The 15,399-nt window shown below is 39.5% G+C and overlaps 1 protein-coding gene across 1 annotated transcript in view; it reads right to left on the bottom strand.

Annotated features, from left to right (window-relative positions):
- LOC147355054 (uncharacterized) overlaps positions 1-15,399 on the bottom strand; it is a 258,489-nt gene that overhangs the window by 13,066 nt on the left and 230,024 nt on the right. The window contains exon 5 of the mRNA XM_086346594.1: positions 7,336-7,434. Within this exon, the coding sequence (XP_086202720.1) occupies positions 7,336-7,434 (99 nt within the window). The remainder of the gene's footprint in view (positions 1-7,335; positions 7,435-15,399) is intronic.

Below are 15,399 nucleotides of genomic sequence, written 5' to 3'. Positions count from 1 at the left end.
AAAGAAAATGAGTTCCATGTCTTTTTCAAAATAAAATTTAATACCTGAATTTTCTTTGCTTTCCTTATTTGTTTTGTCTAAATATGTTAATATGCACTTCTTTTTATTACACTACAGAAATTGCTACTGGGATGGCCTTTGGTTTGGGTAAAGTAATACAAGATTTAAATGTGAAATTTTGATTACAGTAATAGATTAGGTAGTTCACAGAGAAAGAAAGATAAAATGTTTTTAAACTCATTGGGTCACCACTGGTGACTGAATTTCAGGATAATAGAACAGGTAAGGAAAAGTATTCCAAGTGATGGAGTCCACCAATTAATTATTTTATGATACTTTCAATTTTTTTTTCTATCTACAAAAGTATTCACACTTATTTAGAAAATTCCAAAAAGTGTTTTAAATTAAATTATCTATTATAACCTATTCCGAGATATTTAGTAGTACTATTTTGGTAGATTTTATTCCAATATTCAGTGGTTAAGAGCATGGAATCTAGAGCCAGTCCAGATTACTACAAGCCTTGAGACTTTGGGCAAGTACCTTAACTGCTTTGTGACTCAGTTTCCATGTCAATAAAATGGGCATTATAATAGAGATAATTCATGAAGTCATTGAGACGATTAAATGAAGTAATATATGTAAAGAACTCAGGAAAGATTCTTGGTATATAGTAAGAGTGTAGTACATAATTGCTTTAATTACTATCATTAAGGTTTTCCCTTTTACATGTTTCCTTTTATATACTGATGATTTATTATGTTTGGGGGCATCACTAGCTTTAAAAAGAATTCATGAAACTTCTGGAAAATTTGGAAAATAGGAACAAAATTTTAAAGTAAAACTATACTACTTGTTATTACATTATCAGACATAACCACTGAGCATATCTAAGTATATAGGTCTAAAACCATCTCTGATCATGACAGATCCAAAATACTCCAGTGAGATTTTAAAAATTATATAATACATAGAAATAAATTTAACAAAAATGGTAGAAGACTTGTACACTAAAAATTATAAATATTGCTGAGGAAATTTCTAAATGGTTGGAGAGAGAGTCCATCTACATTAAATTAAATACTCATTAGTCATAAGATGACAGTTGTTCCCAAGTTGGCCTATAAATTCAAGATAATATCTATTAAAATTCCAGTAGGTCTTTTTTCACCAGAAACTGATGAGATGATCCTAAAAGGTATACAAAACCACAAAAGACCTAGAATAGCCAAAGTTTTGAAAAGAAGAACAAAGTAGGAAGACTTTGACTTCTTGATTTCAAAACTTAATCTAAAACTACAGTTATCAGGACAGTGTGGTTTTGACATAAAATAGACATATCATTTTTTACATATAAAACTCATTTTTCTTTTGAACAAATGGTTTTGGGGCAAGGGGATATCTACACGCAAAACAGATGAACTTCAATCTTATATCATACACAAAAATGAACACAAAATGGATCATAGATTAAAGACCTAAATCAATAAAATTTTAGAAGGTAAGAGAAAATATTTCAGAACTTAGGTTAGGTAAAGATTTCTTAATACAACATTAAAATTATGGTCTATAAAATTTTTCAATAAATTGATTTTTAATAAACTTCCTCAAAATTCAAAGCTCTTGCATTTCAAAATATACCATTAGCAAAATGAAAAGACAAGCCATAAACAGAAAAAATATTCACAAAACACACATCTGATAAAGAACATGTACTAGAATACATCGTTGTAAAGAACCCTTACAACTGAACCACAAAACAAGCCAATGAAAATACGGCCAAAAGATTTGAATACAGATTTCACCAAAAACAATAAATGAATGAACATGAAATGATTCTCAATGTCGTTAATCAGTAGGGTAAATTAAAACCACAATGAGATACCATTATAATAAAAATACAGATAATGACTGGTGTTGGCTAGAATGTGGAGAATCAGGAAGCCTCCCACACTGTGAGTGGAATGTTAAATAGTATATAGCCAACTGGAAAACTGTTTGATAATTTCTTATAATGTTTAAAATAAATTACTATGAGGCCCAGCAATTCCATTCTTAGGTATCTACCCAAGAAAAAAGAAAATATTTACCTACACAGAAGTTTGCACATGAATACTCATATCAGTATTAGTCACAATAGCCAAAAACGGGAAGCAATCTGTGTCCCTCAATTAACAAATGGATACACGAAATGTAGTATACCCATACAACAGGATACTATTTAGCAACAACAAGGAAGAAACCACTGATACATGTCACGATGTCGGTCCTGGGCCTTTTCATTCACTTATTATTGACATTTCAGTTCTTAAGCAACCAGTTGTCAAACATTACACTCAGGGAAAGGAGCCAGGTAGAAGAAACCATATAATTCCAGTATTTTTTAATATTCAGAAAAGGCAAATCTATAGAAAAAGAAAGTAGAGTAGTGGTTGCCTAGAGCAGGGTAGTGAGATGCAGATGGAGAGAGTAGAAGTAAGGGACATAAGAAAGATGACCAGGGTGATAGAACTGTCCTAAAATGATTCATGCTGATGGCTGTACAACTTGGTAAGTTTAATTAAAAAAATCAAGGAGTTAGGGACTAACAGATTCACACTGCTGCTGCTGCTGCTGCTGCTGCTAAGTTGCTTCAGTCATGTCTGACTCTGTGCGACCCCACAGACGGCAGCCCACCAGGCTCCCCTGTCCCTGGGATTCTTCAGGCAAGAACACTGGAGTGGGTTGCCGTTTCCTTCTCCAACGCATGAAAGTGAAAAGTGAAAGTGAAGTCGCTCAGTCGTGTCCGACTCCTAGTGACTCCATGGACTGCAGCCTACAAGGCTCCTCCGTCCATGGGATTTTCCAGGCAAGAGTACTAGAGTGGGTTGCCATTGCCTTCTCTGCAGATTCACACTACTTTATATAAAATAGATATACAATAAGAATCTACTGTATAGCACAGGGAACTCTGCTCAATATGTTGTAATAACCTATAAAGGAAAAGAATCTGAAAAAGAATATATATATACATGTGTTTATATGAATATATGCATATATACATATATGAATATATATGTATATTCTTTCCTGGCTCAGATGGTAAAGAATCTGCCTGCAATGCAGGAGACCCAGGTGCAGCCCCTGGGTCGGGAAGATCCACTGGAAAAAGGAATGGCTACTCTACTCCAATATTCTTGCCTGGAGAATTCCATGGACAGAGGAGCCTAGTGGGCCACAGTCCATGGGGTCACAAAGAGTCAGACACTACTGAGTGAACAACACTTTCACTTTTCACTTTCACGGGCTTCCCAGGTGGTGCTAGTGGTAAAAACCCACCTGCCAATGCAGGGAGACAGCAGACTCAGGCTTGATCCCTGGGTTGGGAACAGCCCCTAGAGGAGGGCGTGACAACCCACTCCAGTATTCTTACCTGGAGAATCTCATGGACAGAGAAGCCTGGTGGCTACAGTCCATAGGGTCTCAAAGAGTCAGACACAACTGAAGCAACTTAGCATGCATATATGCATATACATACACAGACATGTACATACACACATACCTATACAGAAATATAAATCTGAATCCCTTTGCTGTACACCTAAAGCTAACACAATGTTGCATATCAACTATATTTCACTTTTAAAAATCATAACATTGTGCTTTAAATAGGTGGGTGATATGATGTGTAAAATATACCTCAATAAACTTACACTGAAAAAAACATCCTAATGGATTCCATCCTCAGCAATATATCTCTATGTTTCAAAAACAGTACACGGACTACATATTACATACACAGAAGCATAATTTGAGCTCATCAAAATGACTCATTTGTAAGTCACCCACTAGAAGTCCTATAGGTAAGACATAGAAATCTACATTTGTAACAAAGTCCCAGGTAATTAGTATTTAATAAATTTTAATGACACTGTATCAGAGAATTACTGTGCTAAAAGTAATGTAACAAATGGCATCCCTGGCTGGAACAAAGTAAAAATCTAAACAACAGATGGTCAGTGCAGCAAAAGGATTAGTTTATGAATGTGAAGGCAGGCAAGGGTGCATAATGAAGAAGGTAGAACTCCTTGAGGATGTATGGTTTGAGTTGAGATCTGAAATATGAATAGGATGAAATAAGGAGAAGAGTGAATTTCAGGCCCATCAGCAGTTGGAACATGATAACTAACTATTTTTTAGAAAGTTTCTATACATCTTCTAGCTGCAAAGGGCATAATCTTCCTGGGCTTATAGCTGCATCCTGCAAATGCTGATGAGGAGAGAGACGTTCTGATGGAGGCAGGGGATCATTTGGGACCTGTATGAATATTAAGATTACAAGGAAGTTCCAACAATAATACACCCAAGTGGATAACAAGATGACATACAAGACCTAGATTTTACTTGTTTTAATCATTCACATGATTTTTCCAAAAAATTATGGAGGTATGACTTACATACTTATGTAATTTACCATTTTAAGTGTGCAACAATTTTTTAGTAAATTCACTGAGTTGTGCAACTATCATTACAATCTAATTTTAGAATATTTTCATCACACCAGTAATATCCCTCATGCCCATTAGCTCTTAATCCCTGTCTTCACCCCATATCTCATGTCCCAAGCAGCTAGTTATCCACTTTACATCTTTATTATACATTTGTGATGGATTTTTTCATATAAACACACATTTAGGAGTATGACTTCTTTCACTTACCATAATGCTCTTGAGGTTCATCCATATTATATCACATATCAATACTTGATTTCTTTTTACTGATAAACAGTATTCCATTGTATGAACATACACATTTTCTTACATTTGTACTATTTCCACTTTTTGGCTATTAGGAATAATGATGCTATGAGCACTTGTATGCAATTTTTTTAGCATGGATATATGTCTTCACTTACCCAGGATAGATTTCTAGGCATGAAATTGCTGAAATGTATGGTAAATTTATGTTTAACTTTGTCAAAGCTGCCAAACTGTTTTCAAAATTAGCCATATAATTTTCTATTTTCACAGGAATATAGGTTTTCTGACTCCCCACATCCTTGACAGCATTTGTTATCTTTTTAATTATAGCTATTTTAGTGGGAATAAGGGCTTCCCTTGGAGAAGGCAATGGCACCCTACTCCAGTACTCTTGCCTGGAGAATCCCATGGATGGAGGAGCCTGGTGGGCTATAGTCCCGGGGGTCGTGAAGAGTTGGACACGACTGAGCGCCTTCACTTTCCCTTTTCACTTTCATGCATTGGAGAGGGAAATGGTAACCCACTCCAGTGTTCTTGCCTGGAGAATCCCAGGGACGGCAGAGCCTGGTGGGCTGCCATCTATGGGGTCTCACAGAGTCAGACACGACTGAAGCGACTTAGTAGCAGCAGCAAGGGCTTCCCTGGTGGCTCAGCTGGTAAAGAATTGCCTGCAATGCAGAAGACCCCAGTTTAATCCCTAGGTCAGGAAGACCACCTGGAGAAGGGATAGGCTACCCACTCCATTATACTTGCCTGGAGAATCCTCAAGAACTGAGGAACCTGGCAGGCTACAGCCCATGGGGTTGCAAACAGTCGGACACAACTGAGCGACTAAGCACAGCACAGCATGCTAAGGAGGCAAAACAAATGTGATAAAAATTGGCATGTGCTTCTTTATTTGATAGGTAATATTGAATGTTTACCACTTATTTATGAATATATTATCCCATGAATCTTTAATGACTTTTTTATCTGTGAGAGAAACAAAATGAGCATAGCAATCTCAGCAGGCCAAAAATACACAGCTACTAAGAACAAGGGGGCAATTTTTAGACTCAAAACTAGCCTGATGATTCATGGGTAGAGTTTGCTATTAAATAGCCATGCTGCTGCTACTGCTGCTAAGTCGCTTCAGTCGTGTCCGACTCTGTGCGACCCCAGAGACGGCAGCCCACCAGGCTCCCCCGTCCCCAGGATTCTCCAGGCAAGAACACTGGAGTGGCTTGCCATTTCCTTCTCCAATGCATGAAAGTGAAGAGCGAAAGTGAAGTTGCTCAGGTTGTCTACTTGAAAGTTATACAGTCATGTCTGACTCCTAGCGACCCCATGGACTGCAGTCTACCAGGCTCTTCCGTCCATGGGATTTTCCAGGCAAGAGTACTGGAGTGGGGTGCCATTGCCTTCTCCGATTAAATAGCCATGGACCACACTTATACACAATCATATCAGAATCCTGCATTAACTCCTTTAACCAAATGCATCCTGAAGCTAGGGGAAATTTTCTGGCTATTTTTTCATATACAAAGGAAAATTTCCCCATAAACCCTGTACTAATGTTGACTATGCTGAATGATGTTACTCACTGTGAGGGATGATGGGAGATTTCCTTCTACATGGAGCTTCAAGACAGATCAGAAAATAGGACTTTCTTGTAAAATCTGTCATTGAATGGTTCCTGAAATAATAAATTTTAAGCAGCACCAATCAGTCTTTTACTAGATTCTATCGGCTTCCTTATTGCTCCTCACTTACATGTGAACCAACTGTGGCATGCCCCTGGTCTGCCTTGAACCAAGGCAGATAATGCGCATCACTCCCAACCACTCACATGAAAGATGCTTACAGCACGGAATACACTTGGTGAGTACTTTTAAAAACTATTTTCAAGATCTTTACATAGGATAACAATGACTGTCCAGTTTATGGATATATAGGAAGCCCAGCTGCCTGATCTCTTTCTCAAATTGCACAGAACCTATATAAAGATTTCTAAAATGTTAAGGTCAACTAATTTACGAAGAAACAGCTCAACTTTACATATCATGAAAACATCTGTGAAAAGCCATCTGTTACTTCCATAACTTTCCCAAATCTGGAAATCTCTCAGGTATGCTTTGCATGTCCAGTGATGAAGAAATGACAAACCAATTGGCATTAAATAATAATCAACTGGCAAACCCCTCAACTTCCTGAACAAGGCATTTCTAAATCCATCATTCCCCCCATACTAAACATAGTCTGCTAATATTAGGTCAATTAGAAGCAAGTTCTTTTCCTCAGTAATAGAGTTAACAATATCAACCCCACACAACTTTAGGATAACTGCATTCTCTCAGTCCCTAACTCTCACCCATGTGTACAGACGGCATAGAACCTCATTCTGATACCTTGAGTAACAACTGTAGAACAGTGCTTCTCAAATGCTAACCTGCATACAAATCAGCCACAATCTTATTAAAATGCAAATTCTGATTGAGCAATTCTGGGGCGGGGTCTGAAATCTACCTAATAGGCATCCCAGGTGATACCAAAGCTGCTAGTCTGTGGACCACACCAAGGGGAAAAGTAATTGAGTTCTTTAGCAGAGAAAACATACCTGTAAAGATGACAATATCCAGGTCAAGAATGCTTGCATTCTGTCCATAGGTCACACACAAGCAGTTTAGGAGTGATAATATCACCAAAGAGTAGAACTCTAGGAGAAAAAAAAAAGGGTAGGAGGTATTTGTAAGGCCAAACATTGTGGATCCCCAGCACAGAGCTTTGAAACCACAGATTCATTCATTCATTCATTCCTTATTCACTTACTCATTCATGTATATGAAGTATATTGAGCACCTCCCCTATGGCAGGCACTGTGCTAGATTCCAGAATACAGTGTTGAACAGACAAAAGCCTAGTTTTAAGGAACACACACTCACATCTAAAAATAATACATTATGAGACAAAGGCAACCAGCTTTGGCTGTACACAAAGAAGAGTGAAAACATTAAAGAGAAAATACTTCACTCTGCAAGATGGGTTGAGGCGGACAACTCAAGGAAGGCTTCGTAGTACAAATCAATAATGACTTTTTTGCTAACTCAACTTGTGCTAAGTTCTAAGCACTTTTACTCTCGTCATGACCCTTATCTTCTAGCTGAAGAAACAAGGCAGAAGTAAATTATGTAATGTTCCCAGCAAATCAGTTACTGATAATAGTGACAAGAGCAAAATTTCCTCTAGGATCCCCACAATTACTATGTACCAATATACCCCCTAAGATAAAAGTTACTAACACTCACTAAGATTTCTGGTTCTCTTTTCCTTCAGGGCACTTTTCTCTTTGAAAATATGCATGGACACATGCCATTGAAATGTGATCAGAAATGACAGGTGTCACTTCCAGGCAGAAGCGTTTAAGAGCCAGTTCACAATTCTCCATCCAGTCCAGTGGTCGTGCAAGCACTTGATGTGGATTGGATACAAGCTGGAAAGATCCTGAGGGATGCTGAACTGCCACGAAAAACACATCATCACAAGATCATCTCCCAGACCTATACAGATCCAAGAAATAAACTTTTGCTATGTTAACTTACACAGATTGTGATGATGTTTGTTACTTTAACCTAACTTTGTCTATCTTCATAATACACTGTAGTTGAGGTGATATATAAATTATCTTGCAAAATAAGAGTGAGTTTAACTCACCAGAGGAGGGGAGAGTGTGTTGGGAAGGAAGTTCAAGTTGGGCATAGGAGGCGTTGAGAAAATTTAAACAAGATGGTACATTTAGGAAACTTCAGGTAGTTGGACTTTGCTGGAGAATAAAGCTAGGATGAAGTTGCGGAGGAGGAAAGAGGAATAATCCAGGTCTGGGGCCCCTCTGAAAGGAAGAGAAGGCATGAAAGTCTGGGCAATGCTCATCAGGGCTGCATATGGAAGAAGGTAATTAGATTCAACTCAAGTTTAAATCAAATAAATGAGTTTCTGTAGAGGAAATCGAAGAAAGCACTGTGCTGGGAAGAGAGGTCAGCCATAAATGAGGAGGAAGAACAGAGAAAAGGGAAGAAAAGAAGCAAAACAAACCGGGAATTAAAAACCTAGGCTAGAGCTGGAGGGAATGGGAGATATGGGAGTGGGAGGATGGGCTCAAATCAAAGAAAGGAATATGTGTTTATCTACAGGGTGTGGTTCCTCACACCCAGACATGCAGCAGGGGCAACTCTGAGGTCTGCCTTTCCTCTAAGCCCTCACCTGGGTGATGTCCACTAACTAGGCTCAAAGATGTGGCTCTGAGACATCACCACCTGCCCACACTCCCACTGCCCTCACCCTCCAGCCCACCTGGCACCTTCTACCTCCTCACAGAGTCCTTCCTCTGTTATCACTACATGAACCCAAGGGCATTTTAATTGTCCATTCATCTGTCTGCCTCCCCACCTATGACTGACTTCTTTGGGAGACTGACCCCATCTGATTTATTTTTACAATTCCAAGGCCAAGCTCAGAGCTTGGTCCATATTCACATAAACCTAGAGTAAATTTATGGTAAATCCGGGAAAGAATTTTCCCTGAATGTTTTGAATGTTTTATGAATGACATGAGAGCTCAGAAGTGGGTCTCAAATAAAGATTAAAATTTGTCCCATCTTTAATGAAATCACTCATTCAACAAACATTTACAAGTGCTTATTAAGCTAAATATCAATATCCTCAGATATGCAGATGACACCACCATAATGGCAGAAAGTGAAGAGGAACTAAAAAGCCTCTTGATGAAGATGAAAGTGGAGAGTGAAAAAGTTGGCTTAAAGCTCAACATTCAGAAAACGAAGATCATGGCATCCGGTCCCATCACTTCATGGGAAATAGATGGGGCAACAGTGGAAACAGCGTCAGACTTTATTTTTCTGGGCTCCAAAATCACTGCAGATGGTGACTGCAGCCATGAAATTAAAAGACGCTTACTCCTTGGAAGGAAAGTTATGACCAACCTAGATAGCATATTCAAAAGCAGAGACATTACTTTGCCAACAAAGGTTCGTCTAGTCAAGGCTATGTTTTTTCCTGTGGTCATGTATGGATGTGAGAGTTGGACTGTGAAGAAGGCTGAGCACCGAAGAATTGATGCTTTTGAACTGTGGTGTTGGAGAAAACTCTTGAGAGTCCCTTGGACTGCAAGGAGATCCAACCAGTCCATTCTGAAGGAGACCAGGCCTGGGATTTCTTTGGAAGGAATGATGCTAAAGCTGAAACTCCAGTACTTTGGCCACCTCATGTGAAGAGTTGACTCATTGGAAAAGACTCTGATGCTGGGAGGGATTGGGGGCAGGAGGAGAAGGGGACGACAGAGGATGAGATGGCTGGATGGCATCACTGACTCGATGGATGTGAGTCTCAGTGAACTCCGGGAGTTGGTGATGGACAGGGAGGCCTGGCGTGCTGTGATTCATGGGGTCGCGAAGAGTCAGACACGATGAGCGACTGATCTGATCTGATCAAGCTAAATGATGGATATTCTGGTGACCAAAGAAGATACAGTGTTTTGATGATGATGATGTGTGCATGCTTAGTCACTTAGTAGTGTCCAACTCTTTTTGACCCCATGGACTGTAACCCACCAGGCCCCTCTCTCCATGGAGATTCTCCAGGCAAGAATACTGGAGTGGGTTGCCATTCTCTTCAGGGGGATCTTCCCAACCCAGAGATTGAACCCAGGTCTCCCACATTGCAGGAGGACTCTTTACCATTGGAGCCACCAGGGAAGCCCAAGAACACAGGAGTGGGTAGCCTATCCCTTCCCCAGGGGATCTTCTTGATCCAGGAATCAAACCTGGGTCTCCTGCGTTGCATGTGGATTCTTTCTTTACCAGCTGAGCTTTCAGGGAAGCTCGTTTTGATGATACTTGGCTACTAATGGAAGAGAAAATGATGATTAAATGAATACATATACTTATTATTTTTTAATTTTTTTTTTTTTTTTTACTTATTTTTGGCCACACCACACAGCACATGGGATCTTAGTTCCTAGACTAGACATCGAACCCAAACCCCCTGCATTGGAAGCACAGAGTCTTAAACACTGGACCACCAGAGAAGTTCTACACCTGTCGTTATAAATAGCTCTTTTCAAGATCTCCAAGGACCTCTACATGGCTAACTCTAAGGCTCAATACCCAGTGTTGGTCTTACGTGACTCATCAGTAGGATTTAACACAGTTGATCACTCTTTCCTTATTAAAGCAGGATTTCACATTCCCTTAGTTTTTCTTTTACCTTGATCCCTCTCATTAAATGGTCCCTGTCTACCTCTCAAACTCTGAAACTGGATGTGCCCAAGGATTTCTCCAGTTTCCTTCCACATACACTCCCTAGCTATGATCTCATTCGTGGCTTTAAATGCCATCTCTAAGCCAGAGGCACCCAAAATGTATTTTCAGTTCAAATGTCTCCACTGAAATCTAGATCCCTCTGTCCCACTGGCGTTTCAATCTCTCTACTTGGATGCCTACTAAACATCTCAGTGAAATCTGTCCAGAAGGGAGTTATCATCATTTTCCACATGATCAGTTCCTCTTAAAGTCCTCCCATCTCAGGTCATTGCACATCTACTCTTGCATTTGCACTGGACAAAAATTTTGATCTCATCCTTACCTTCCATCTTCCTATAACCCTCATCTTGTCTACTAGCAAATCTTACTTTAAAATATATTCCTAACTATACTACCTCTTACCACTCTGGTCCAAGTCAGCATCATTTCATACCTGAATTACTTCAGTAGCATCCAATTGATCTTCCAATTTTATATTCATTCACAGAATATATCTATTCTCTATACACATCAACTATAGTGACTTTGTTAGGTCAGATCATGTCACTCCTCAAAACCCTACAGTTATTCCTTATTTCACACAGATGAAACACTAAAGCCCTTCCAATGGTCCGTAACCCTGCAAATGATTAGGATGAAATATGGTCTATCCGAAAAGCATTCTATGACTTTAGTATTTAAAGTACTTTTCTAACATTCATCTCACATGAAAAAAATGAAAACCAAAAGACAGAACTATTCAGCAAAGATACATGATATCTTCTTTTCATCTATATTTTTTGAATGACAGTATCAGTGCAATTGACTGGAAATGGAGTATACTTTTTTAGAAATATCTTTAAAAAAATCATTGTCATTGTCCTTCATTGTCCTTCATTCATGTTCATTGTTCTTCAAAGGATATTGTTAAGTCCATTTACATAGGCTCCCAAAATCTCTTTCTTATTTAGGCAACATCAGGGCTTCAAAGTAATCAGCTGGAACAGAGATTTAAAGAAAGGGGGAGAGCCCACTTTAGCTGATAGAGTTCAAAAAGCATTACTTGAGTCAGTCTCTGCAAAAATTTTTGTGCTACTTATTTCCTCTGTTTCAGCACCAAATCTTAGTTTTTCATTGCTAACCTACAAGTATTTACGACTTGTGTGTGGGTGCTCAGTCGCTTCAGTCATGTCCAACTCTTGTGACCCTGTGGACTATAGCCCGCCAGGCTCCTCTGTCCATGGGATTCTCCAGGCAAGAATACTGGAGTTGGTCGCCATGCCACCCTCCAGGGGATCTTCTGACCCAGGCATTGAATCTGTGTCTCCTGCATCTCCTGCATTGCAGGTAGATTCTTTACTGCTGAGTCACCAGGGAAGCCCATTTACAACTTACCTTATACTAAATAAGAAATTTATTTTCTATTCTGATCTAACACTGGAGTGAGTGTATATATCTGAGCCTATGTATTAAAGACAGAAAGAGACAGATAGAAAGAAACAGGAAAAAATGAATCCAGAAGAAGAAAAGGTAGAAAACAAGAAGAAGAGTAGTCTGGCCTCGTCTTTGTATAAGATGGATAGTCAGCCCCCTAAAGACCAATTTGATGATAGCAGGGTGTGGGGGGGTTGGGGACGGAGGGTAGTAAGAGAGAGATAAAACAGAAGCAGAAAGTGAATTCCTCCCACCATTCCACTCACTGATACCTCTAGAGAAGATGACAACAACTAAAAACAGAAAGGGGAAAAAAATATTGATACTAGAAAGCACCACAGCCCCAACTCAGAATCTATATAAAATAGCCACCAAATTTAAAACCAAATCAAGAAAGGACGTTAAAAAGAAATATATTTCCATGCAGGTCTCAGGCACCCTGAGGAATTCTCCGAAAGTGGCAAACCAAGAGAAAGTAAGTGGCAAACCAAGAGGAAGCAAGCGAATGGCCCTTGCTTGGAGTCTGGAATACAAGACTAGCTGAGCATCTCTGACCCTGCAACCCAACAGCCCAGAGTGGCAGAGAGGCACCACTAAACCAGGATCCTGACAGACAGGCCACCTTGGCAGGAAGCAGGGGTGGGAGAAGCCAGGAGGAGGTGGGAATGTAGCTGCTGACCCAGATCTGCTGAAGGACAGCAAATGCCAAATCTTGATGCAGAAGAGCTGGGGACTCAGGCTTCTCTCTGAGTTCTAGGAATCCTAGTCTGATGAAGCCAGTGATCTCTATTCATCCGGCAGATTCTCGGCCCTTGCCCTGAGCTACTGGCACAAAGAATTTCTCTGCCTGAAGCTTCTTTGTGTATCTCAGAGGCAAAGGCACAAGCCACAATATACATGACTGATATGGTATCACCGACTCAACAGACATGAGTCAGAGCGAACTCCGGGAGATGGCAAAGGACAGGGAAGCCTAGCATGCTACAGTCCATGGGGTCGCAAAGAGTTGAACACGATTCAGTGACTGAACAACCAAATGGCCAGCAGAGGCAACAGCAAAGAGCATTTCATCACCACCAAATACCAATGGTGTAGCATGTCTTAGAAGTTCATTCCTTTTTATTGTCAAATAATATTGCACTGTTTAAATGTGCTGTGTGCTTTGCTTAGTCACTCAGTCGTGAACAACTCTTTTAGACCCCACGGACTGTAGCCTGCCAGGCTCCTCTGTCCATGAGGATTCTTCAAGCAAGAATACTGGAATGGGTTGCCATGCCCTCCTCCAGGAGATCTTCCCAACTCAGGGATCAAACCCAGGTCTCCCGCACTGTAGGCAGATCTTTACCATCTGAGCCGCCAGGCCAGCCCATTGTTTGAATAGATCACATTTTGTTTATTCGTGTGTTAGATGATGAACATTTGGGTTGTTTCCACTTTTTTTTTTTTAGCTACTTTAAATAATGCTGCAATGAACATTAGTGTGCAAATTTTGAGGTGGACATATGTTTCCAAGTCTCTTGGATACATAACCAGGAGTAGAACTGCCAGGTCATATGGGCTTTCCTGGTGGCTCAGACAGTAAAGAATCTGCCTGCAATGCAAGAAACCGAGGTTCAGTTCCTGGGTCGGGAAGATCCCCTGGAGAAAGGAATGGCAACCCACTCCAGTATTTTTGCCTAGGAAATCCCATGACAGAGGAGCCTGGAAGGCTATAGTCCCTGGGTTTGCAAGAGTTGGACATGACTTAACAACTAACACTTTCACTTTCATGGTAACTCTGTGTTGAACATTTTGAAGAACTGCCAGACTATTTTCTAAAGCTCTATGCCATTTTACATTCACACTGAAATGTAGGATTTTGGTTTTGCAACAGTCTCACCAACACTTGTTATTATTTGTTTTACTTTATTATCACCATCCTAGTGAATGTAAACTCTTTCTCTATATGTTTAAAAGTTCTTTATGCATTAGAGGTATTAGTTCTTTTTCTAAATGTCTTACTATTATCTTCCTATTTATCATTTTTTAAAAAACTTAATGGTGTTTTTTACCATACCAAAGTTATCTACTTTTAGGTAATCAAATTTATCTATCTTTTCTCTATCACATCTAGATTTGGAGCCATAGTCAGAAAGCCTTTCCCTATTCTCAGATTACAGAGGAAGTCAGCCACTCGAACTTACTGGTTTCACTTTTCACACTGAAATCTCCCACCCATTTGGGGTTGTTCCCAGTGTGACACATGAAGCAAACTTGATCTTTTCCTAGATGTCTATACTACTGTCCAAGCAGCATTTATTAAAAAGCCCATCTTTGTCTCATCTTTATCTATCTTTTGTCATCTCAAGTCCAGATTTGAGATGACACCTTTATCATCTCCTGTGTATTTGGGTCCATCTTAATTTTCCATTTGATTCTGCTGGTCTATTTATAATTTACTGTTTTAATTATAGAAGTTTTATCTTTACATTTTAATGCCTGAAGGACTAGTCCCACATCTTTCATAACTTTTCTTTTTTAAATTTACCTTTTATAAAAAACAATATTTATTTGGCTGCACAGAGTCTTAGTTGCAGCACTCAGGATCAACAGTCGCGGCATGTGAACTTTTAGTTGGGACGTGTGGGATCTAGTTCCCTGACCAGGGGTCAAACCTGGGTCCCCTGCATTGGGAGTATGGAGTCATAGCTGTTGGATCACCAGTGAAGTCGTCATAACTTTTCCATTTTAGTATTTTCTTAACTATTCTCTTATGTTTGTGTTTGCCCATGAACTTTGGTATTAACTTGTCTGGTTTCAGAAAAAAAGCTGGTTGTTTGGGTCATTATTGGAATTTCACTAAAATAATAAATAACACCTTTATGATGCTAAGTAATCCTATCCCAAAACAAGAAATGTCTTTTCACTTATCCAAGTCAAATTTTGTGTCTTTCA

Source organism: Bos grunniens, chromosome 17 (genome assembly GCF_055505025.1).
Source record: "Bos grunniens cultivar Pamir isolate PY7600 chromosome 17, Bosgru_T2T1.0, whole genome shotgun sequence".
Classification (NCBI taxonomy): Eukaryota; Metazoa; Chordata; class Mammalia; order Artiodactyla; family Bovidae; genus Bos; species Bos grunniens.
The sequence above is the reverse complement of the archived record's forward strand: the minus strand, read 5'-3'. Positions and strand labels throughout refer to the sequence as shown.